General features: G+C 40.3%; 1 protein-coding gene across 1 annotated transcript in view; it reads right to left on the minus strand.

Moving 5' to 3' along the window:
• The window catches only part of PHLPP1 (PH domain and leucine rich repeat protein phosphatase 1), a 206,821-nt gene extending 181,040 nt beyond the window's left edge, over positions 1-25,781 (minus strand). The window contains 3 exon segments of the mRNA XM_038525861.1: positions 24,103-24,655; positions 24,657-25,184; positions 25,187-25,781. Of these exon segments, the coding sequence (XP_038381789.1) occupies positions 24,103-24,655; positions 24,657-25,184; positions 25,187-25,591 (1,486 nt within the window). The 5' untranslated portion in view covers positions 25,592-25,781.
• Positions 25,782-26,364: the final 583 nt, after the last annotated feature.

Raw genomic sequence — 26,364 nt, forward strand, 5'->3', positions numbered from 1 at the left:
CACCACGTTTAATAATATGAAAAAAAGTAAGATATATGGGAATGAACATCACAAAGCATGTGCCAGGTTCTGAGATCATAAGGTGTATACATGTATACATCTTTTAAAAAATAATGTTACACTCACATGTGAATCAAATACAGTAAAATGTTACATTCAACAAAGCTCAAAGTATTCTTTATATTACTCCCAACTTGTCTTCAGGCTTAAAGTAGCTCACAACAACAAAACAATTTTTTAAATGAAAAAGTACTGCAAGGCTAAAATCATGTGGGTAAAATCAAGCTAAATTAATTGCTATTTAAAGCACATCATTCAAGTAATTTTCATCTTACAATTTTCAAAGGCTATTACAGGTAATATGCAGAAAAGAAGAAAATCAAATTGCATAAATAAAATGTAATATTTAACAGCAGGGAAGTGTTAACATCTTCGAAAACCTCACTATAAAAAAATCCGTTTCTCTTCCAACTATCTTCCTCTCCTTATTAATATATAACAATCCATTAAGCATGCACTAGTCTTCCCTTTGGAGGCCTAGAAATAGAGCCAGTGCTCAGCTATCTAGATTTAATACCTCTGACACAGACCATCTCTGACACAGCTCACTTGAAATTAGCACAGTATTTCAGCTTCAAATCTCCCATTTAAATCAGTTTTCCTCCAAACTGTAAAGAATCTTATCATAATTTTCCTTTTATCTTTATGTAAAAAAACATTGGGTGATATTTACCAACAGTAACTAATTTTTTTAAATACAGCAGCTAAAAGGGGCAACAGTACCATGAAGATTTTTCTTTTAATTGGGAATTTCTCAGAGATTTGGTCCAGTGATCATCGTCATTTTAATGTTGAAGGTGCCTTGAAAAATATATTTTGTAAGTACAGTGTGGTGATACTCTTCCTATTGCAATTATTAAAATCATCTTCTCATGGAGTGATGGGCATTAAGGAGGGCACATGGTAAGATGAGCACTTGGAGTTATATGTTGGCAACCTGAATTTATATAAAATTTTTTAAAAATTTTTAAATCATCTTTTCAAAAAAAATTCTCTAATTCCTTTCAATATTTACTGTGCTTCTTCGTAATGCTCAACCTTACTACTACATGAAGATACCAGATGTTTTCAATAAGAGTTTATCATTTCTCCCACAAGTGCCACTGAAGGACTTTAAAATTGAAATTCCTTACTTTTAATAGTACCATCTGTTCTTTTCAGGTCATAATAAAAAATGTGCAAAATGAGTGAGATTTCTTAGTGACATGTCAGTTCATTGATAATTTAGGATCACCCAATCTACATTTTCATGTATTATCACTAAGAAATAAGAATTCAGATGGTTAGAACATGTGCTACTGGCAACTTGTATTTATTTTTTAGTTTTTTTTACTCATGATAAATTAAATACTCCCCAAGAGTCCAAGTGTACAGAACTTGACCTTAACCACACTTTTATAAAAATTTGTCAGTAAGCAAGGAAAAGTTCAGGTAGGCTTAACATAACCACTCTCCTCCCCTCAATAAAGCATCAATTATAATTTTTTTTAAATTTTATGACATAATCTCTATGCCCAACGTGGAGTCGAACTCACCACCCTGATCAAGAGTCCCATGTTCCTAAGCCAGCCAGGTGCCCCAGCCAGGCGCCCCCTCAATTGTAATTTTTTAAATATGTATTATTGTTATAATGCAAATAAGATTAAACTCCAAAACATGAAAGTATTTTTCCCAAGTGTTATTTTTAGCAATATGTAAAAATGCCAGGTTTAAAAACTTTACCCAATTATACCAGGTATTCTCCTAAACTACCCATGTCTGTGAGCTCGTTCATGCTGTCCGCCTCTCCTTTTTCACACTTGTTACAAGCCCTTGTTAACACTAGACATAAACCAAAGGAAGAATTAAACTCCAATTCTTAAGGCAAAATAGGAAAGTCCAGCTAATATGTTCTCCAAACACAAATAAACTGAAATCTCTTATTGAAAAATCTATTGCTAACTTATGTTATTAAATATTTGCACATCTATACAAGTTATTTCTAATATTGTACAGTGTAGTGTGCTGCACACAGCACAATTACAGTCACTTTTGATAACGCATGCCAATGGGGAAGACTAGAAGAACTAACATCTATGAAATTTTGAACATGGATATACATTATAAGATTTTTTTCTCTATATTTTCTCCATTGGTTAGTTTTGTTCACTGGTTCCTGTCCTCCGTCACTCATTCAGTAAGAACTTACTGAATACCTACTATGTTCCAAGCATTCTGTTAGCTTCTAAAACTATAAACACCAATTTCCATGGGGGCATGAGAATAGACTCTTACAACGCACTGAACAAGTCTTATGATAGATATACAAAGCACAATGGGAACATCAGCTGGCTCTGGCCATTTATCTAAATAAACATCAATTGTTAGATAGTAAAACAGCCCAAACACCAGCTGGAGTAAAACATGTAGCAAAAAATTAGAAGTAAGCTACCATGCATGCATAGAATTTAAGCAATACCACATAGATGAAAACAAGTCCTGTTGCTCTAAGTTGGGAGTTCACAAATCCATCAGCCCACTGGGACCAGGCAGAAACCATGAGTGGAGTATTTGGGGTAATGTGAAAAGGACAGGCACCCTCTGAAGCAAGCTGCCACCACTCATCAGCTATAACTGTGGACATTGCCACAGAGTCCTGGTATGTCCACATCTCCTGACCAAAACAAAAATAAAAATAAAAATAAACCTTGATTTTTATGGAAAACTTTACAATATTTAAATGATAACAATTAATTTTAAAATATTTCAGGGAAAAAATAATAATACAATAAAATATTTCAGGGGCACCTGGATGGCTCAGTCTGTTGAGTTCCCAACTTCTGACCTCAGATCAGGTCTTGATCTCAGGGTCATGAGTTCACATGCTGCATGGAGTCAATTGAAAAAAAACTTTTCAAACAGTGTCCACAAACAAAACAGGTCTGTGAGCCACACGTGGCCCAATGGGCACTAGTTTTGGACCTCTGTTCTAAGTCCTCCAAAAGGAGATCCAATTTAACACTCTTGATAAAGTTAAACAAAACTCAAAAGGAAAAAAAAAGTATATATCAAAACTTTCGATATATTCCTGTTAACACCACAGAGATATAACCCCAAAAATTTAAACTATGAGAAACTCTAGAGGACAAATACCCAGTTTTTTCCAACAAGTAAACTGCAAGGGAACAATAAAGGGAGAGGAGGCTGAAGGGGAAAAGAGAGACAGTAAGGATATCAAACTTTAAATAAATGTAAAAAAAATAAAACCAATCACAAGATATTGACATTTCAATCATAATTCAAACTAAAAATTTAAGACACTTACAAATTTGAACATTGACTAGATATTTGTTGAAAAATAGGAATAATGTTTTAAAACAAAATTAGTGTCATGGCTGTTTTTACAAGAGTGTATACTTTAGAGACTCTTAAGTTTAGAGATACTTATAGATGAATGAAAGGATGTCTAGGATCTGCTTCAAAATAATCTATGTAGGAGGAGAGTCAAGATAAAATAAGACTGGCCATGAGTAGGTAATTGTTGATGCCAGGCAATAAGTACATAAAATTTCATTATTTTGTCTACTTTTTTTTTTTTTTTTTTTTTTTTTGAGAGAGAGAGAGGGAGAAAGGGACAGGAAAGAGAGGGAGAATCTTAAGCAGTCTTATGCCCAGCACAGAGCCTGTGGTGGTGTTTGTCTCCATCTCATGATCCTGAGGTCATGACCTGAAATTGTGCTTACTTTTAAAAAGTGAAAAGTTTTTGAAATTTCCCTAATGGCAACAAAAATCCTAAAACAAAAAACTTTACCTGTTTCCTTTTTACTATCACTTGATCTCATCAAAAGCAGGAAAGTAATGCAAAATACAAAGACAACCAAGAGGGGGGAAAAAAGGAGAAAGTAATAGTTTCACTAATAATGTAAAGAAACTAATCTGCCCTTAATTGAAATTTTGACTTTGTGCACAAATGACCCCAGGACCTCTCTCATTTAAAAAGTGTACAAAAAAGAGATCCTAAACAGGTATAATCTCATTCAATATCTTCTTGAAAGGACATAAAAACTGTAATACTGTATCCCAACTTCATTGAAATAGAACTTGATTGCTAATGTGTTAAAAGAACACAGTGAATTGTTTTTTTTTTTTTATTTCCTCAATCAAACATGCTTGATATTCATCACAGCTTATTATTGCTGGGGGTAAGTTAGGGGAAGATGGGAGTGCACAACAGGAAATGTTTATATACTACTCATTTGATGAAGGGCATTAATTTTTCTCTTCTAAGAGAAAATTGAGTGGGCTGGGATGGGAGGAGGGAGAAGGTAAAATAAAGCTTTCTGTAAAAATTAATGTGAGGCTGGTAAAAAGCTTATGCCTTTATTCTCAACCATGGCCCCATTAATTTGAGAGCATCTTGGGTCTCAGTGCAGAGTCAATATAGCAGGATAAGGAATTAAGTGGCTACAGGAAAGGCTAGAAAGACAAAGAAAGCACATGTAGAGAGTGTACACAGGAAAGAGAAAAAAACTGGCTGTTCTGTGTATCCAGGATAGAAGGCTTAACAAATATAGAAAAGAGAGGATAACTTTTCTCTTCCCTTTATCCTTTCTACTGAAGACAAAGGAGAGTTATAAAATGATAGTCATGACACCTGTCCTAGAATGAGACAAAAGCTATTTAACATTTGATAACCCAATGAAATGGTTTCCTATTATTCTTAAAGTCCATTCCAAAACACTAGCTACAGCCTATAAGGCCCTTGCAGCCAGGCATAACCTAGAGTGCATATCTACATATTTTGTTATTTAATTTGGGGGGATTATGATGATCAAAGCACTCAACTTGCCAAAAGTTGACTCCAGACCACACACACCCATGATCTGGCCCTGACTATTCTCCAGCCTTGCTTCTTGATACTCTCAATCTCACTCACTGTACTACATTCACAGTGTGGTCCTTCCTCTAGGTCCATAAACATGCATGGCCTCCACATATACTGTTTCCCCATCTGGAATGCCTTCCACGTACCTTATACCCCAAGCCCTCAAACCACTATTCATCCTTCAGGTCTCAGCTTAAATGACAAGGATTCACCGCTACAAAAAAACACTGTTCTTTCCTTAGCAGCACTTGCCACAGTTATTTATACAGGTACGTGTTTGACAAGTCTCCTCCTTGCTGTGAAGTCACGAGGGCAAGGACCATGTCTGTCTTATTAAAGACTGACATGTAGTGGACACAAGGTTCAAGATTTATTTGCAAGCAGGAAAGGAGGGAGTATTCTCCCTACACCACCTTACTGGGCTCTGTTTTATGATCATCTGTGTCCTTGTGCAACCTGGCTTATGCTTCCAAAAATGCACAGGATATCTGATTCATTTTTCCCACAACCTTCAAAGCACCTCATGCCTTAGGAAGCAAGCACTCCGCAACTATCTGCATTGACTAAGTAGATGAGAAACAAAAGAGAGTATCCCATAAAAACAGTTTCCATTACACTGATCAGTGAATTTTAAACATAAACAAAACGTTGTACCTACAACTGCCAATCCAATAAAACATAAAAACAATTCTACTGCCATTCCACCAGGTTCTCCAAATCAAAAGCAATGACCCTTTCTCTCAACATTACTACTGTTTGGCAATTCACCATATTTGATAGTAAGAGTTAACAATTATGGTTCTCTCTGAAGAGTTTCTATCCTATTTCCCAAAACATCTTTATTAAAAATTTATATAAACCAACTTTGCAATGGGAATATAAAATAACAGATGATCAGATGATCTAGAGACTACAGTAAATATTTGGGCAATTACATTCTTAAGAACAACCAAAATGCTGGTTTTTCATCTGTTTCAATAACCACATTTAGAATCTAAGCATCTAGTCCAAGTACTGAGCACAAAACAGAAATTCAACACTTGTTACAATTAACAAGAGGTTAAACAATGGGTTTGGCATGGTTTCTTAACAATATGTATTATTCAGCAATAACTACCCCCTACACGATCTGATTTATACCAATCTAATCTTATTTATGTCTTCATGCTCATTTTATAAACATTCAAGACATAAGTCACTTTGAAAATCTAGGAATGGAAAATGTGTCTTCAGAATCAGTTCTCTGGGTGGCTCAGTAGTTGAGCATCTGTCTTTGGCTCAGGCCATGATCCCAGGGCCCTGGGATTGAGTTCTGCATTGGGCTCCCCACAGGGAACCTGCTTCTCCCTCTGCCTGTGTCTCTGCCTCTCTGTGTCTCTCATGAATAAATAAAGTCTTAAAAAAAAAAAAAAAAGCAACTTTCATCTTTCAATAGATCATGAGGAAGAAAAAAAATAAGTATCTCAGAAGCTTTATTACTCCACAAGTATATAAACAGAAAGGAAACAGGATATAACAAAAAGTACAAACACCATTTTGTCATTTATTAGTTCCAACCTTTCCATAGGTTTTTGACCATATCTATATACTTAACCTCTCCCCCAAAACACACACATACACACACACACACACACACACACACACACACTCTTACAGATTGGGAAGAGGAAACCAAACCTGTGCAAAACAAACCAACGTACCCAATACAAACACTGCCAAACCTGTAAAACCGAGTCTGGCAATCATTTCCTACACCTCTACTTCACTAACACCCTCCAACCCCACCCAGTGCAGTAAGGTGCTTCAGAGTAACCCAAGAAAGGATCACCCTACAGAAAAGTCAGCATAGGTTGAAACCGGGGTCATAAATCCCCAAAAGGGCAGAGACTAGGATTAGCTGGCTGATTTACTCAAGAATTAAATAAATAAAATAAATATTTATCCTTACCCATTCTTCCTAATAGCCTCAAAGAAATAAATAGATGGCAGAATACCCACCCACAGCTAACTCTTTCATGGGTGCTCATGATATCGTCCCTCTTATTTCTTTCAGAACTTATTTTTCCCTCTCCGTTCATGCATCTTTCTTAGCTTTCCCCACCCTCTCTTTCCCTTCAGGATAGAAATGCTGTTCCTAGTCTTTTCCTTCAGCACCTCTTTCCTTTCTACTGAGGCTTAACATATCAAATAAAGCATACAAATCCGAATGGTACATTCAATGTTTATACCCAGGAAACTAAAACTCAGAAAACTACAATGAACAGTATCAACAGATGATAGCTCAAACCCCTTTTCATCAACATGCCCTCGAAAGGTAACAACTATTATGACTTATCACCAAAAATTAGTTTTGCCTGTTAACTGACCTTCATATAAATATAGTCATACAGTGGGTCTCTTTATTTTTTTTTAAGATTTTTTTATTTATTCATGAGAGACACACACACAGAGAGAGGCAGAGACACAGGCAGAGGGAGAAGCAGGCTCCATGCAGGGAGCCCAACGCAGGACTTGATCCCCGGTCTCCAGGATCACGCCCTGGGCCAAAGGCAGGCGCTAAACCGCTGAGCCACCCAAGGATCCCCAGTAGGTCTCTTTTTTATCTGAATTCTGGCACTCAACATAATCCACTCCCACTGTTTAAATACAAATAGTCCTCAGAGTTGCTTCCTCGGGCCCCTCCTCACTCCACTCGCATTCAATCCCAACACTTCATCGACTGCCTAACGTTAGATGCCCCCTGAGCTCTCTCCAGACATGCCTTAACAGGCACCTTAACTCTAACACATCCAAAATCTAATTCACATCTTCCCACCCACTTACTCCTCAAAGCCAATTCCTGCTCCTGTATTCTCCTGTTGGGTGATGGGATTACAGTCAATTAAACCAGAAACTTCCTCCTCCCTCACCCTTGACACACAAATCCTGTCAGTCTTATGCATAGTACATCCCTGACATGGTATATCATGACACACTTCCCGACCTGGAAGACATACTCAAATTAGTTTCAGAATGAATAATAAATCCTGAACTATTTCTTCTCCTCCAACATATAATCATTTGATAAGACCCCAAAATTCTACATTCTAAACAATTTTCATTCTGCAGGTCTTAACTGCACTGACCTAGTCCATTCAGGTCTTTTTCATCTAGCTCCCAGGTAGGCCCTTGGTCCCCATATCAGGGCCCTATCCCATCTATTCCTATTCTACTCTTTCCAATATTCAAAATCATCTTCCACCCACTCCAACTGCAGCGGGCCTGACTAGTTCCTTATTTGGTACCACAACCACATTGTACAAACCTCAAAAGTGACATACTCTGTATTGCAATTATTTCTTTCTCCCTACCAGACTAAACTCCTTGAGGCAAGGCCATTCTTTCTTTGGATCTCCAGCTCCTAACAGAGTGCTATAAATGTTTATTAAAGGCCACAATAAGGCAGTAACCAAGTCTCTAGCAGCTTCCTCTCCAACCATCCTCCAGCTAGCTGCCAGTTAACATCCTAGTATATAAACCTAACCATGTCACCGTCATGCATGTAATATGCTCAGTAGCTCCCACTGCTTATCAAGTCAAGTCCTTATCATGCGAGGCCTTTCATCATCTGGCCCCAACCTCCTTTTCAGTTTTACCTCCTACCACTTTTAACCTCATCACCTAACACTTCACCAGTGGAGATACCCACCATTCCCTGCCTACATGGTACCCTCTCATTCATGCTTTAGTTCCTGACACCCCCTTGTCATGCAGTGCTAGCACCCCATTCACAAAGGGAATCCTTCCCATGGAGCCTTTCCAAGGCATTACACTTCCAGGGAGAGCTGTTTTATCAGGGTTCTGTGTTCCCTTGGCCCTCTGTAAATGCCTTCATTAAGGTATTTCAAGTTTTATTATAATTATTTATGTAATTTACACACACACACACACACACCAGATGGAAAAGTGCCAACATTCAAAAGGCATTCATCTTGACAGCTTCATAAATTTAAAATAAACATTCTTTTTAGACCTCTTCACTTTTGTCCATAACCAGCACTAGCATTTATTTTGAATGCAAAAAGAAGGAGTCATATGAAAACCAAGTAAACAAATAATTTTTATACCACCTTCCTGGGAGTTACTGCACATACTGTAAGCAGTAGAAAGCAACATAGCTCCACTGAGCTCTGGAAGCTGGGTGGTGAGCCACACGCATTTACCAGCTAAACGGATGGCTTCAGTTAGTTTAACACGTACTACCACTTCAAATTCATCCTCTGCAAAAAAAAAAAAAAAAAAAAAAAAAAAATTCATCCTCTGCAAAATCAGTCTTCAGTTGATAAATATTCATGAATATTAAGACCAGGAGACATACCTTCATTCATTCTCATATACAATTCCTAACTCTAGAACCTGATCCTTCAGCTTTACTGAACTGGTGATATGAACTAATTTCACAAACTGACCCACAATTCTCTCATCACTCAAACTGCACACATGTCAGCTTCTTTCACCAAAACAGCCAATTAGCTACTAAGTCTTAGGATACCATCTTCACAGGTCTCCTTTTCTCCCTCCACTGCTCTAGTTCAGGTGCTCTGTATCTCACTCACACAAGCTCCTAATGATTTCTTTCCTCCAAATCTAATCTCTCCCACTCCCAAATCATCTAATGCTAGCACTTCTTAAGGTGCATTGTACAGCTGAATCAGACTGAGGATCTGTAAGTCTGAGGAAGGGCCTGAGATTCTGCATTTCTAACACACTCCTGGGAGATGCTGATGATGCTAGTGAATAGATCACATCTCAAGGAGAGCAAAACTCCAGTCAACATTATCCTGGAGTAATGTTTACCTAGTAAGCAGTCAACAGGCAGACGCCAGATGACCATCACTCAGGGAAGCACAGATTTCTATGCCAGATAAGAAACTGAACTAGATGCCACTGGTCTCTTCAAATGCCCAGATTCTATGCCCTCCCCCTCAGATATCCACATGATTGTCACCCATTTTATATCATGGTGTCTGGCAAAGGTATAATCTAGCAGGTATTTCTTCAATTATTACATTCACCAGATTCTGACTTAGTAACTATCCTGACGACTCTGGTTGAGCCTACTCCAGTATCACAAATGTTTCTAAAAGATAAAGATACTGTGCAAAGGAGTAAGTATAGTTGTGCTTATGATGGTACCTTAAAGATAAATGAGTACTACCTTCCTTTATCCATCAGTATTATTTGGAGGTTGAAGTCACTGGGGTTAATCTGCCAGTTTCTTAGAACCAAGAGGTTGTGGGGATGCGGTGGAGGTGGAAGATCTTACACACATCTCCAAAGGCAGGAAGCAATGACCGCTCCCAATTCTCTCTTAGCAGCAGCAAGCTGATCCAAGATATAAAACAAGCATTCTGACTGTACTAACTACAAAACAAGCCCTAGTTTCAGAAATGGACTTTTATGTGGTATCTTCAGAATGACATTATCCTTTTAAGTAGTTCCAACATATCTGTTTACAGAACTTTTGTCATCGTGTATTTATTAATGACACAATACCATTCAAATTGTGGCTAAAAACACCAAGTCGCTCTTACGACTTGGTTACAGAGCAAAGGATTTGGAGTGTCTGCTTTATAAACAGGAGAACCAGAAACTATTCTCTTTATGATTACACTGATGCTAACATTTCTGTTAATATCCCCCATAAAACACACACACACACAAAAAAAAATATCCCCCATAAAATCAGCTTGTCAAGTGTTGATGTTACTTTAATGAATCAACTGAGGTCTCTGTAAAAATTTGTCAGAGTGCAAAAAGGTGCTAATGACAGTGGAAAATACACATTGGCAGGTGATTAACCTCAATGCTGAGGAGTATGAATGAGAAGCATTTTCATTTGAATTGGAAGCATGACTTACTTTAGTTAGAATCTAAATAACTTTTTTTTTTTTTAACCATGGTGTTTGTCATAATTTAAAAACAAAAAAAGTAAAATGATTTTTTCCCAGTGTTGTCATTCACATTACTACACGAGACAATATTTCGCAGAGACACATGCCTTCTATTTAAAACAAAAACAAAACAAAATTTATAACAGGCCATTAGTAAAGACTTAACTTGCCATATGTGTAGAACAAGCTTTCCAGCCATGGATTAAAGAGCTAATATGTTGCTTTTGTTTATATGAACATTCAAGAACTGTGTTTCCTCCTGGTCCAACAAAAAGTCTTCTTCATCAATGAAGATTGAAACACTAGCTGAACACAGTTAAAAATAAAATTCCCAAATTATGACCAACTCATCATTGTCCAAACTTTACATTAATGCAATCTACATGTATCACTAAACTAAAAGAAAGTAACTGTCTCCAGAAGATAAACACATTTCCCATAACTCTCATAAATCTGAAGAATCCAAAACCCTCACAGCCCTTAAAGAAAGAAGTAAGACAATGTCTTTCATATGTATGGCAGGATACCAGCACCAGGCTTCAGGGCAACATGGAGCATGTACATATTTGTATTTTCTTTTCAAAAAAGCAGAATTAATATTTGCTTAATCCAGAATAGTACCCTCACAAACTCAAATACCAAATGGACCCCAAATGATTCAAGTGGATAAAAAGGCCTAGATACCTAGACAGAAAGGTATTTAATAAATCTTAAGGGATTAAACTAGAACTACTAATCCCAAACTCGGTCTGACTGGATTTGAACTAGTAATCTACAGTTGCTTCTCAAAGAATTCAGGATACCAGAATTAAGGCAATCATCTACTCTTTCTGGTCCCTCAAGCTTTGGCTCAAGGGACTTCTGGGGATTCATACCATGGAGGCAGGTGCCTTTCTCTTTCACTTCTACTATAGCAATCTGTGAACCCTGCCTGTACTGGAACACTTTTCACCTTTGTATAAAAATGTTGGCTTGTTTTTTGTTGTTGTTGTTGTTGTTGTTTTTACGAAATGCCCTCAAAACTATAAGTACGTCAAGGGATCCTAGAAAATTCAAATCAGTCATTTTTTAATCAAAAGCACCTTTGACATATAGATATAATAATTACTAGACGGACAGATGGATGGATGGAAGTGTACAGGCTGCCACTGTCACTGAGCAACTGTATATCCCATTTTCCTTAATGAGCCCTAATTAACTCTAATTAACATTTGTGGCAATTTGCTGTTGCTAAGAATAATAAAACCACACTACATTTGTGTAACATCTCACAGTTTACAAAGCACTTCCACATATATCATCAAATCTGAACCTTACAAAGTTCTTTGAGACACATTTATTTTATCACTTCTCTTTCTCTAATGAGGCTTAAGGAGGTTACGGGGCTTATGATAGGTCTCACATCGAGTAGAGAAGCCCACAGTCAAATCTAGGTGTCTAAGTCCTCGATTATGGTGCTCTTTCCACTCTAAAACTAGAGCTTGGTTGTAACATTTATTTCATTTGATCTCAACAACCTCATGGGACACAAAGTACCTCTTTCAACAGAGAAGGAGGGGTGCCTGGGTGGCTCAGTTGGTTGGCATCTGATTCTTGGTTTTGGCTAGGGTTAGGATCTCCAGTCCTGTGTCAGGCTCTGAAATCGGCAAGGAGTCTGCTTGGGATTCTCTCTCTCTCTCCCTCTGCCTCTGCCCCTCCCTCATTCATACATCATATTCTCTCTCTCTCTCTCTCTCTCTCTCTAATAAGTAAATAAATCTTGGAGCACCAAGTGGCTTGCGTCATGATCCCAAGGTCCTGGGATCAGCTCCACATCTCACTCCCTGCTCAGCGGGAAGTCTGCTTCTCCCTCTCCCTCTACAGCTACCCTCCCCTCCTTGAGCTCACTTGCTCTCTTTCCCCAAAAAATAAATAAAATCTTAAAATAAAATAATCTAAAAAACAAAACAAAAAACAGAAGGAATAAAGCAAGTAGAGCTCTAGGGACAGTGGCAGATTCAGAACTCAAGTCCAGGCCTTAACTACTTCAAATTCTATGTTTTCCAAATACTGATATGCCCAAACTGGCCCCAGATTACTAGGCATAAGTTCCCCACATTCAGCAAACAAGGTCAATACTAACTAGTTGACTCTGATGTCAGATACTTGGCCCTGAATTCTGTGCCTCACTTGCTGTACAAATCCAGACAAGTTACTATACTGCTCTATAACTCAGTTCCTCTATCTGTAATACTAGGGTAGGGTAGTAACATGGTCTACCTCATAGGGCTGTCACTCACACACACACACACAAAGCACTTCCACATTATATATATAGCACATAAAACACTGCCTAGCATGTAATAAGGATGATATAAAAGTTTGCTAAATAACAAAATACTACTCAAATTTCTTGAACATTATATATACGGAGTTTTTGCACTTATTTCTTCAAGTTAATAAAAATGCCATACAGGTCGTCATTGTGGAGGAAAAGAAACGTTACTTGTAAACACCTAAGTAAGTTTGGCAACTGCATCTTTATTTCATTTAGTATTTTAGGGCAATGGGTCTGGAGACTTTCCCCTTAAGTGTTAATGGATTCAAGCCTAGAATCTATTCCATCCAAGATAATTTGGAATTTAGGTAATACAACTAAACACCTACAGAAGAGAATCTCAGTTTTCCACCAAAGAGGAAGGCCATGAAATGCAACAGTGTACAATTTTTGTCTTGTGGTCACATAACTAAGAATTGGTCACCAGACCATGAAAGCCCACTTACTAAAGGTGGCAGATGTTCTAACTTGACTTTTCTAGGTTTGACATCTATGACTCTACTATCCCCTACCCCCAATAAAACTATTTCATTTTTTCTGGGAGTTCATTTACCTATAGCACTAAAGCACCCTAAGTACCATTTAGAACACTGGTCCCATTACACAATTTTCAGCTATCTCAGAGTTATTTTGCATTATATCCTTGTCATCTCAATTCACAGCTACACACAGAAACCCCTTCTCAGGTCAACTAAAGAAAATTTCAAAGCACCACTGGCAGTTGTTACTGATTTTGATAGGCATATTAGTCTTCATTTTTCTATATTCAAAAGATAAATCATGTGTGCTTCACAGTGACCTCCAAAGTAGTCCCAGAAATTCTTTAAAAGGAGAAAAAAGGAATCTCCTCAGCATAAATAAGCAGGTGAATTCTGCCTAATGCAATATATATATACATATACATATCAGCATTTTACACTCCAGCTAACCCCACTCCCACCCTAACTACTTCAGGATGACAAAGTATCCATAGGAAAGGAGAATCCTGACACATCCATATTCCAAAAGCACATGAGTTGCCATCCTGAAAGCTACTGAGAAATTAGGGAGTAAAAAAGAAATGTGGTAGAAATCAGATAAGGATCCTTCCCTTTCTCCCTGTTTTCCTGAACAAATTCAAAATAGCTATTAAACCTCTACTGTTCTATAGCATAGATTTTAATCTCCATCAGTTAAGAAAAAAAAAAAAATGACAAACTGAGGAAAAGTGGCATTTTAAATCAGTGAAGAAATAACTCAATTATCCAATAAAAAGCATTGACACAATTTGTTCTTTCCCACCTCCTATCTTTCTTAAACAACATATTAAAATTTTCAGCATAGAAAATAAAACTATAAGATACCACAGGAAAATACAGGAAATTTCACTTTTTAATCCTGGGATAGGGAGTCTTTCCTAAGCATGACACAGAACCCTGAATATTTAAAGGAAAAGACTGACATAAAAGTGTAATGGATAAAGAAAATATTAGTGACTTACAAAATAAAGCTAGTTTCCCTAAATATATTCCTAAAACAAATCTATAAACCCATAGGAAGAAGGCAAATATCAAACAAAAAATGAGCACAGGATATGAGAATAGGCCGTCACAATATTAATATGTTACCAATTAAGATGTTTTTTAAAAAAAAGTTCCATGTAATTAGAACTGCAAATTTTTTTTAAATCAAGATTTCTTTTTCTCCCAAGACTACTTACCACACTCCACCTATCCCTTCCACCCATAAATAGGACCACCACCTTCCATTAATATCCTTCCTCAACACTCCATGGAGAACGCATGTATGGGGTGCACACAAGAGAAAAAGTGTCCTTCAATTATAGTAGTGTTTACTTCTTCCCATAAGGAGAGATCCTTATTACACACAACTGAATGTCAGCTGCCCCCAGCCATACCATCTCTCCAAAAGACCATCAAGAAAAATTTCTCCTGTGTTTCAGCATCTGGAGTACATATTCTACATGTCAGATGCAATGTATTTTTACCCTTTCATACTTCTGCACTTTAAAAAGTTCCCTTCCTCAATATTAAAAATGAACAGTCATCTTTGAGGAATTAATTGACTCAATAGATTAACTTCCCTATAAGGAAAGCTAAAACTTTCGCTTAAGGTAAATGATTAAATTAAAATAGAGCCTAATATAGAAGGGAATCTCTCTCACACTCCTAAAAATATTCACAAACTGTCTTTTTGCTAACAGGACCAGGAATTTCGTTCTCTCTCTCCCTCTCCGAGATATTCAAAACAGTAGCAGATTTCGTGATAAAGACTTCCAAAGCCAACAAACAACAAAAGCCCAAAGATTACTGAAGCCAGTTGTTTTGATTTTTTTATATTACACAAAAGGGGAACTTTGTCTGTGTGCCTGAATAAGCTATGTGCATCTCATTGTGAGAAAACATCTTTAATTTTTTTTAAGGATGTGATACTCAATCTTTTTAATGAACATGTTGGAATGGGAATTATTTTCAAAATCTATTCTTAAATTTTTCTCCCAAATAATTGTTAAAAGTCTATGATTTCTACCACCTTTCCATTCTAACAATTTCAACTTCAAAGTGCTAGACCAATCACCATTGGTTTTCTCATTTTCTAGTACTGTGACTACGCTCAGCCACCTGTCTGTCAACTTTAAAGTTCCATATTAAATCCCCCAAAGAGTAACATTGTTGATGAAATCTAATTTCCCTCTATGCAAAAATAATAATAATAATTTCCCTCTATGCAATTAAGATATCCAGCTGTTCCATTAGAAGCCCCCTTTATATCTGTCAAAGAGATATGCAACCTCTCAAAAGCACTGATTAGAACGAAATGAAACTAGAAATACCTTGAAGTCACAGAGAAACCACCAAATCTGTGAAGTATACACTCCATTTTTTTTAACTTTCATTTTGAATACTAAATATAAGGAGGATCCAAAGATAAGTTTGTAATTCATAGAGTGGTAAGAAAACAAAACAAAACAAAAAACAAAAACAAGGGACAGATAATCCAAACCATGGGTGCTACTCCTAATCTGGAGTCTGACTTGATCAATGATCTTGGACCACATACTTAACCTCTGTGGTCTTGCTTTCCTCATCTATAAAAATACAGATGTTAGGATCTCTATGGGAGCCTAAATTCTATCATTTAATCAAATCAACAATACAAAACTTTCATTTTCTTTTAAATGGCTTTTTCTCCTGAGACTCGAAGCTCAAGGAGACAGGCACACAGCTCACCAAGAATTAAAACTAACAAACTAGTAAATTTTGCATGTTTGAATACCTCGAATACAGAGTTACTATTACAGTAAACTTGATAAACTGAACGATGAAAGGATTTTATAGTCAACTTAAGGAAGAATTTTTTTTTTTAATTTTTATTTATTTATGATAGTCACACACAGAGAGAGAGAGAGAGAGAGAGAGAGAGAGAGAGGCAGAGACACAGGCAGAGGGAGAAGCAGGCTCCATGCACCGGGAGCCCGACGTGGGACTCGATCCCGGGTCTCCAGGATCGTGCCCTGGGCCAAAGGCAGGCGCCAAACCACTGCACCACCCAGGGATCCCAAGGAAGAACTCTTTAAAAAGGATATATTTCTTTAAATTCAACTCTAGCACACTGAGTCTACGTTGAGAAGCAGGGCTGGCAGGGAGGGAGGGAACCAAACATCACCTATGGTGTCATCAGTCCAAATCTATACCAAAAAGGGGGGTCTACTCTGGTTGTCCATCTCAGGCTATCTTGCATATAAGAGGTTCAAGTCCATTCCTTTCTCGCTGAGAAGATGCAGGGGATTTGACTCTTTTAATCCAGAGACAGGTCTTATAGAACTTAACTAAAACAACTACAACTTTTAGTCTTTCTAATGGGAAGGAAAGGTTCTCCAAAGGAACCCCAGTATGTTAAGAGCTGAAAGAGGTCTTAGACTTATTCCACTCCAAGCTCATCATTTTACTGGCTAGGAAAGCAATACTCAGGACAGGTTAAAATGAATGCCCAAAGTCATGCCAAGTTTCCAAACTTTCAGATTACTTTCCTTAAACTACACGCCATTTTTTTCTCAGAGTGTTAGATAAAACCATGGAATTTTGCCCCCAAAGTTATTTTTGAAAAAACAAACAAACAAACACTAATCAAGGTTACTTCCACCTGATCCCAGGACACATTAGCCAAACTCAAGAACCATAATGTAGCACCCACTCCGGACTAAGACACAGCCAGGCAAGTTCTCAAAATATATGGATGAGAAAAAAGAACTCCTTAGGAAAAAATTTCTCATAACTGACAAGGTAAAAAAATAAAGTCGTTCCGTGCATGAAATTTCACATCCTGGACCATGTGTTAGGAGTGAACTGATTGTAAAATCCAGAAAATTATTGAATAGGCAAGGAAAACAAGTAGAGATCATACTTCCACTGTATTTAAAAACATGCCTCATAGTTGAAAATAAAGCCCAAATATTCTAGCATATAAGGCAATTATATCGTAAGATTCATTCTCTAACCTCTTTTCCACCAGATGTAAGCATCAGTAGAAATAGCTAGAAATAAACATAATAGGAGAAATAAAACTCTTCCTGTTTGAAATGAATGAAGGGGGGAAAAAAACTAAAAAGAAAAATCAACCAATTCAAATCCTCTCAAACCTCAAATTTCTAATTAGATTTTTCACTCCTTATTAAAACGGGGTAAGACAAAATTATTTCTAATTCTGTTCAGTCTTCAACTGAATGCTTTCACATAACTGAAAATGAGACCAATTTTAGCAGGCTTCATTTGGGAAAGTATATATCAAAAATTCTGCATATTGTTTTTTGATAAAATATTGACATTTACAAACTGATAAAATGTGTACAACCTACAAACAGACTTTTCCTCTCCTTTTCTTATAGAACTGCTAGGTTCCAAATTCAGAAAACTACCGGACTTGTACCTGAACAAGACATTTTATCAGAATATATGTTTTACAATGTATTGAAGCAACCTCAAATGTAAAAATACAACATGAAAACAATTATTTCAACAAGAACTTAGAGATCTGGAAAGGTTATGCTCTGTTTCATTAAACATACTTAGAGGTATACCAGTATACCTCTTAATTATACGAAATATTTAACAAAACCATTCCACCTCTACATCAAAGTGTAATTATACTTCAGTAATGCAGTAATCACTATGCTTGATTCTAAAGTACACTATCACACAACTTGGAAAAGTTGCTATTTCACAGTTAACCAAATATCCTAATGTTTTTTAATAAAAAAATATCATGGAAGTCTATTCTTTCCAGATCCCTGAGTTTCAAATTTATCAAAATTTCCCAAAGCCTAGAGTTGAAGTTTCATACAAATCCAAATACAACCAGTCACACAGACTTAGGTTATAAATACCTAATATGTCTAAAGAATCCACATGGCCATTTTTTTTGTTTTGTTTTAATTATGCTATCTTTAGAAAACCGAAGGTAAGTATAAAGAAAGGCTTGCCCTAGAAGCACAGGGACGGACGTGAGACCAGATTCAAAACCTCTCATTACCAGTGTTACACCAGATGCCTGGGATTAAAGAGGTAGAGTAGGTTTTAGAAGGTAGGGATTTTTTTTTTTTTTTTAAGGCTTCATTTTCCCAGACATTTCGATAACTTCCTCTCTTTTTCAAAATATCAGGCATCTTTTTTTAAAGGAAAAGCTTTTCTACTGAGTGGCTTCAGGATCTCCTGACTTTCACAGTACAACAATTAAACCCTTCTCCTGTCCAAATAGACTGAACTGCGTTCAAGCCAGGCACATAACAAAATCATTAAATCTAAGATGCCTCATTTGACAGATGTCTCATTAAATGCATCTCAAAGTTGAGGTGGGAGATGCCTTTGAAAAGAAGGGAAAAGAACACCTGTTAACTCTAAGAAAAGTTTAAGAGAGAACTGCTCTCTCAAAATCCACACAGAGCTTCACTCACGTGAAACAGAAGATATTAATACTATGTGGCACATCTAAAATCTCCTGCCATAAGAAATGCCTCTGTGTATATGTGTGTTTAACACATCCCTTGGGGACCCAAACAGGATGGAAGGCTGAAGAATCAGGGCATACACCACCAGCTGCTTAACAAAATTCCACAAATTCAATTCAACAAATGTTTAAACTAAAATGCCAAGTATTACACTAGGCTTGGATCATAAAGAATGTCAATGAATGTTATGTTACCAATAAATCAAATTCAGGGCTTTAAAAAAAAAGAGAGTAAGAAATAACAAAAACATTGTACACTTTAAAAACTAATAATGACCTTTGGATAACCAATCAGTTAAGGTGGTGGATTTAACAACCTTAAAAAAAAAAAAAAAAAAAAAAAAACTTTTAACGCAAAAACTTTAAAACTAACTTATACATCTCCTCTCCCTGTAATTATTTCACTGAGCACAAAAGACACACATCTTAGAAACAACTATGAAATTCAGGGAGAATAGCTTACTCTCCAGCTCCATATACTGTACGAATTATAAAAATAATTGTAACAATAGCATAGTAACACCAATAAAGCACTATCGCTAATGTACCAACAATTCCACTGTAAAATAGGACTTAAGCAAACCTTTTCTGATGTAGATTTTCAATACTTTACAAGTAAGGCTATGTTTTAAAAGCACCAAATTACCACACCTTCCCCCCCTGAAAAGTTATTCACTTTTCAGATGAAGTGTTAATTCTCTATACCCAATGAAGATTTACAGTTTAACAAATGAGGCATGGTCGAATTAAAAAAATAGTCATTAAGTAAACTTCATTTCCTAACAACTTAAATGCAAGTATGACTATTGCAACCAGACTATTTACAACACTTTAGTACTCTTTCTGTACTGCCTATTTATTTGCCAGTCTTGGTACCTTAGGTTTTTAAAAACAGCATGATAAAAATTAGGGCCATCAACATTTCACAAGGAATACTGCTTTAGACTGGAGGATAATATCACCTCATTAACAACAAAAATAGCGTATTTTCTGAATGCTTCTAACCAAGTGAAAGAATCAAGTGTAAATGAAATTCAGCATCGATTCATGGAAAGTGATATGAATTGCAAAACAGAACATCCCAGCTCTCTATTCTCAGCTCTGCCAAGGACTGAAAAACCACAAGCAAGAGGCAAACCTCTCTGTGCATGTTTCTCCATCTGAAAAGAGGATTGACACTGACTCCTCCCTAATAATGTTTTTGAAAGGACAAATGAGATAATTTATGTGAAAGCCCTTTAAAATTTTTGAAGATAATAAAACCCAACATATTAATAGATGTTCTCAAACCACAGTTATGAAGAAGACAGCATGCACTTTACATCAAGAACAACAAATATAAAACAACAAAAATAAAGTCAAACCCTTTGTTCTTAACATTGAAAAGACTGCTCAAGCACACACTGGTGTCACATGTTCATACCACGTTACTCAATACTGCTGTAATTATAGTAATAAGAGCCTGCTGGTCAATATTACAGCTTAATGCTGAACCACCCCTTCTCGGTTTCCATGTAGGAAACCATGTAAGGTTTGATCATTCCCTAAAGAGAAAAAAAGAAGAAATATGAGAGGGGTTAGGAAATTGTTCTCCTGAGCAATCCAAAGAAGTCACATAAAAATATCTTGTCCAAGATTCAGTAGGCACAGTGGGTGTGCTCTCCATTCCATCAACATCCTTTCCCACTATTACAATTTGAACTTAAGTGGCTAGACCACTAAATCTAAAAGGTGATACAAGAGTCAAAAAATATATCGTTTAATACTGCCCTTGGTCAATGACTTAGACTCCCCAAAGAGTCCAAAACGCAAAACTCATTGTTTTGAAGTCCATAACTTATTTCAAGCAACATAAATTTTTAAAAATTTTTTACCTAAAATTACTCTTCCAATTAGAATTTAAGATGGTTTGTTTTAAAAGGAAATTAAATGTTAAAGTACTTAAAATACCTAAGACCAGTAGCCTCATATAGACATGTAAATTTTGTCATATTTTAAATCAGCTAAAAAAATGCTTGAAAGACACATTAATAATCTTCAAACTAAGTTTTCATTAACAACTCTGTAATTAGATAGCACTTTCATCCAACACCTTACAGTTCATTAAAGATTTTCATTTTACTTTACCCAAATAAGTATTGAAATATTCAAAGGCTGCAAATGCCTTTCAAAACCTTTTAATAATAACTTGAATCAAGTTATAAATACTAAAATTCTATTGAAAGGTGACCTTCAAAAGAATGAAAGTTCCCTGGACAAGAACTTCTCAAAAAAAAAAAAAAAAGAAAAGAAAAAAAAGCAGCTGATTAGATAACTAGATAGACAGCAGATAATGAGCTCAATTTAAATACAGGAAAGTATTCAAAAGGCTTCAAAGGCAGCTTCCTAATCTATCCTTAACTCCAACTACACATATAAACAAAAAGACACGCTCAAGAAATTTCAGTTATATGTAAAATTATAAAAACAAATGTGGCATACAACACCATCTTGAAGGGTTTCCTCTAAAATAAACCTTAATTCTCTTTTTCCTAAGGGAAAGAATTACTACCAAAATATAACACTCCCATTGGGTGTCCTACATTCCACTGCAAGGGTAATTTCTAGGAATCTCCACCAGTGAGGTACAAGCCCTCAGTGCGTGTGAAGTCCTGACAGTGTTCCCATAATAAGACCACCTTATAAAAAGTCCCTTTTGTTCGTCAATAACTACTTTCTTGCAAAAGTTCAATTGGACTCACTATATACTGAATTTTGTTCTGTGGCAAATGAACAACAGACATTTTGCTTATTACCTTGGGATTAAAATAGGCTCAATTCTGTGTAAAAACCAAAATACACAACTAGCCATCTCTATAACAATCAAGCATCTTCCTTCTAGGACACATTACAATGGCTTCACATTCAATAACAGGTTGGATACTGTTTGTGACATCCCCATTTTATTAGTTATTTTTACAAGTGTATACACAGAGGTATATATATACTTATGCTGTGCATACAGAGATGAAGTTCAGAAAATAACAATTACAGCTTTTCATAAAGAGCAAAACAAAAAGAATAAAATGACCACACCAGAAATTTAAGATTCAACCAGAAAATCTGTCACTTTTCTATTGATAAGTTTAAAACAAAACAAGACCACTGTGTATCATTCACTTAGAATACTTTAGACACACTTGAAGAGGCAATCAAGGGAATCAAAGATTTAAATTTCATGAAGAGGACACCCAGAACCTTTTCCCATGGGCATTTATCATGATGGAAAACATGCGGAAATAAGAGATGCAGAGCTCTATCTATATAAAATATGTTCAATACTGTTTATTTTACATATCCCTTGCTTTATATATATTTCATTCAGTGCAATCGGTTTGGTTATAAGGGCATTTATCATTCTCACATTATTATCCTCATTCCAAGTGTGATTACCGTTTAATGCTTTTGTAAAATACTCTCATCAGCTCCAGGAGAAAAAGATATAATTGTTGGCTCCTACATTAAAAAAAAAAAAAAAAATCACCGATTTTCTAGGTCATAAACTTTTAAAGCTGTGTCATCCAATTGAGATATTATCTGCAGATAACTGCAAATGCTATTGTATTACGATATGGCTTTCTTTATAAGGCAAAAATCCGTCAGAAATCCACTTGAATTATAGAAAAACTTCAATGAAACTTAAAAGGACATCTCACCAAGAATCCTACTGGTCTTGCATATTTCAATGTGCCGAGTAAAGATTTCTTCATTCAAACTGACTAAACTGCCACTAAGACACAAGTTGGACCAAAAACATTAAATTAGAAAGTATAACAACAGATTAACAAAGTTACAAGTAGGATTATCTTTCCAGCAGCACCTACAAACTGAAACAGTAACGCTGAGGAAGATTTAAGTCTCCTGACTTAATTTTGTCATGCTAACTCTATTTTAAATAAAACTTCTTATAATTAAGAGCATAATTGTTTAAACTAGAGGAGGAAAAAGATGCAAACAAATATAAGGCTTCAATGTATCAACCAGGATGTATATAGCTCATTAATTTAGTACCCTCCGATTCTTTAATCAAGAGAGAAACATCAGTCACCCTTAGTTAAGAATTAGATCTAATATCTCAAAAAGCTGGGGAGAAAATAGAAAAATTTTTAAAGTGTTCATCTGGAACCGAAAAAAAAAAAAGAATGAGGAGGATTTTAGATACCATCTCAAGAGATGATAACCACTTCAAGTCTTATTGTGATCCCTACTGCCAAGTCACACTGCCATCCACGGTCAGAATCGAGAGGGAGAGGCTGGCAGCAAGAAATGAGGAAAAGAAATAGGCGACATCACTTTTGATGCAAGAATCACACTTGTAGATGAAACTGAAATAAAGCAAAAAAGCTCCGGGGGGAGGGGGGGGAGTATCACTAAGAAGGGTCTGTTAGCGAGGACTCAGGGAGCAAATAAGCAAGACAAGAGAGCTGAGCGAGGGCACCAGGTGACGAGAAAGGAGCTGGGGGGGGGGGGGGCAAGAATGGCCAACGGTGGACAAATGTACAAAGAACGACCTAGGGCACGTTTGTTGGTCATCTCCCTCTCTGTGCACCAGACGGTTCCCCTGAAATCCCAACCTGCCTCAAACCCGACATGCCCAGGAGGAGAGGCCCGAGGGAAGGCCCCTGGTTCCACGTCCTGCCGCGACCTGGGTTTGCGGGCGGTGGTGCCGCCTCTTCCCGCAGCGCTTCCCACCTCGGGCCCTCGAGGCCGCCGGCCCGCGCCCCGCTTCGTGTCACACGCAGGGCGCGGGAACGCTGCGGAGAAGTCACACGGGCTCCCGAGGACTCGCACGGACTCTCGGTGGGGCAGGCAGCCGGCCCAGGGCACCCGCCCTCGGGGCCCCGGGGGCTCCCACCGCACGCGCCAGGGGCAGGTGATCGCCTTACCTGCGTAGAAGCGGATGAGGCAGCCGACCTCCGAGTCCATGCCCTCCTCCTGCACCCTCCACAACTCCCCAAACCCCAGCTGGAAGAGGTAGTCATTCTGGATCTGCAACGGCTTCTCGTCGGCCTCCAGGCGCCGGGTGGCCTCCCCGTGGAGCTGCACGTACAGGGTGGGCGGCGGCGGCGCCTTCTCCGGCGCGCTCGGGGGGCGGCCCGGGGCCGCGGCTGCCGCCGCCTTCTCCTCCCGAGGCCGGTCGCGGGCGGCCCCTCCCGGGCCGTCGACGCCCCGCGGGCCTTTCGGCTGCAGCGGCGGCGGGGAGGCCGTCGGGGAGGGCGGCCGGGGCTGCGCGCAGCGGCCGGGCAGGGCCAGGGCCGGGGCCGGGGCCGGGGCCGGGGCCGGGGCCGGGTCACCCTCCAGCTCCTCGCACGACGACGAGGAGCCGCTGCCGCTGCTGTAGGGGTCCAGCCGGTCCGACACGCTCTCGGCGCTGGGGCTCAGGCTGAAGCTCTCGGTGTCGGAGGCCGCGCCCCGCCGCCGCGCCGTCCAGGGCCCGCCGGGCGCCCGGCCTCCCCGGGCTGGAGTCCGACGGCGCGGGGGCTGGCGCGGGAGGCGCGGCGCGTTCCGCCCGACTGGGGCCGCGGGCAAGCGGCAAGGTCCGCGGTGGGCGCGCAGCGGACGGGTCCCCGACGGCGGCGGGGGCGGCGCAGCCTCCCGGTCGGGGGCTGGGGCGGGCTGGAGGCCGCGGGGCCGCGGGGGCCCTGCCCGGCACCCTCACCACGCCGCCGCCCTTGTGGCCCACCTGCAGGAGGCGGGCGGCCACCTCGCCGGCCGTGGTGTCCAGCGTGCACAGCACCGGGCGCAGGTAGGTGGAGGCCAGGTGGCGGTCGAACACGTGCACGCAGCCCCGCTGGAGCTGCTGCCTCACCCAGTCCCGGTCCGACGGCTGCAGCTGCAGCATCTGCCGGTGCTTCAGGAGCAGCGTCTTCCTGTCCAGGCTCCGGGTGCACAGCGACGCCGAGGCCGAGCAGGGCGCCGAGAGGCCGGCGGCGCCGGGGCAGTGCGAGGCGGCGGCGGCCGAGGACGAGACGACGACGACGACGACGACGACGACGACGAGGAGGACGACGAGGCGGCGGCGGCGGCGGACAGATTCCTTTTCAGCCGCCCTCTCCGCAGCAGGAGGGAGTTAGCGCCGCCGCCGGCCCCCGGCCCCGGGGCAGCCCCGCCGGCGGTGGGCTGGGGCGCGCCGCGCCGCCGCCGCCGCCCAGCGCCTCCCGCCCGGCCCGGCAGCGCCTCGCCGGGGGCCTCTTTCCGCGCCCCGCCGGCCGGGGCCGCCAGGGGCAGCGCGGGCTCCGGGCTCCGGCCGCCCCCGGCCGCCGCCGCCGCCGCCGCCGCCGCCGCCGGAGCCGGGGCCGGAGCCGGAGCCGGAGCTCGGTCCTCCCTGCTGGTCTCTGGGAGTCGCTGCGCCGTAGCCGCGGCGGCGGGCTCCATTGCAGTGGGGCTTCGCGCTTCCCCCCCAGCTCCGGAGGCAGCGGCACGAGAGCGAGGCGGTGAGCCCGAGGTGGGAGACGGCGGCGGCGGCGGCGCGGCGACGAGGGAGAAGCCAATGGCGTGCGGCGCGGCCGTTCCAGGGGATTATGTGGCAATTCGGAGCATTCCGTCGGTGCCTCGGTGTTCCATCCCGCGCGCCCGCCCGCCCGCCCGCCTCGCCGCCACCGCCCCCCCGCACACGCCCTCCCCGCCCGGGTCGCGGGCTCGGGAGCGCAGGCCCCGCCTCGCCGGGGCGAGCCAGCCGCGTCGCTGGGCTCATTGAATATTAATCAGGCGCCTGGAGCGGGAAGGCGGGAGGCGGGCTGGGCGGGAGCTCCACGGGGGCCTCATGAATATGCATATTAGCATGACGGCATTCCCGGGAGGAGCGGAGAGAGCCCGAGGACGACGGGGAGGCGGGGCTTCAGGGTAAACAAACGTGACGCGTGCGTACGGGGGCGGGGCGAGGGGGGAGCCGTTTCCCGGGAGGTTCCTGCGCCAGCCTCGGAGAGGGGCGGGCAGAGCCCGGAGAGGCGCGCGGTGCACGCTGGGCGTTGTAGTTCCAGCGCGGGAACGAACCCGGCGGAGGGAAACTTGGCGAACCACAAGCCCCAGAGTGCCTTCCTCTCTGCCCCTCCTTGCAGCCGGCCGCGGGCTCCGGCCACTGGGTATTGTGCCCTCTGCTGTTAAACTCTGCATCTGGGAGTGTTGGTGTTGGTTAAGCTGTACCCAGC

This window comes from Canis lupus, chromosome 1 (assembly GCF_011100685.1).
Source record: "Canis lupus familiaris isolate Mischka breed German Shepherd chromosome 1, alternate assembly UU_Cfam_GSD_1.0, whole genome shotgun sequence".
Classification (NCBI taxonomy): Eukaryota; Metazoa; Chordata; class Mammalia; order Carnivora; family Canidae; genus Canis; species Canis lupus.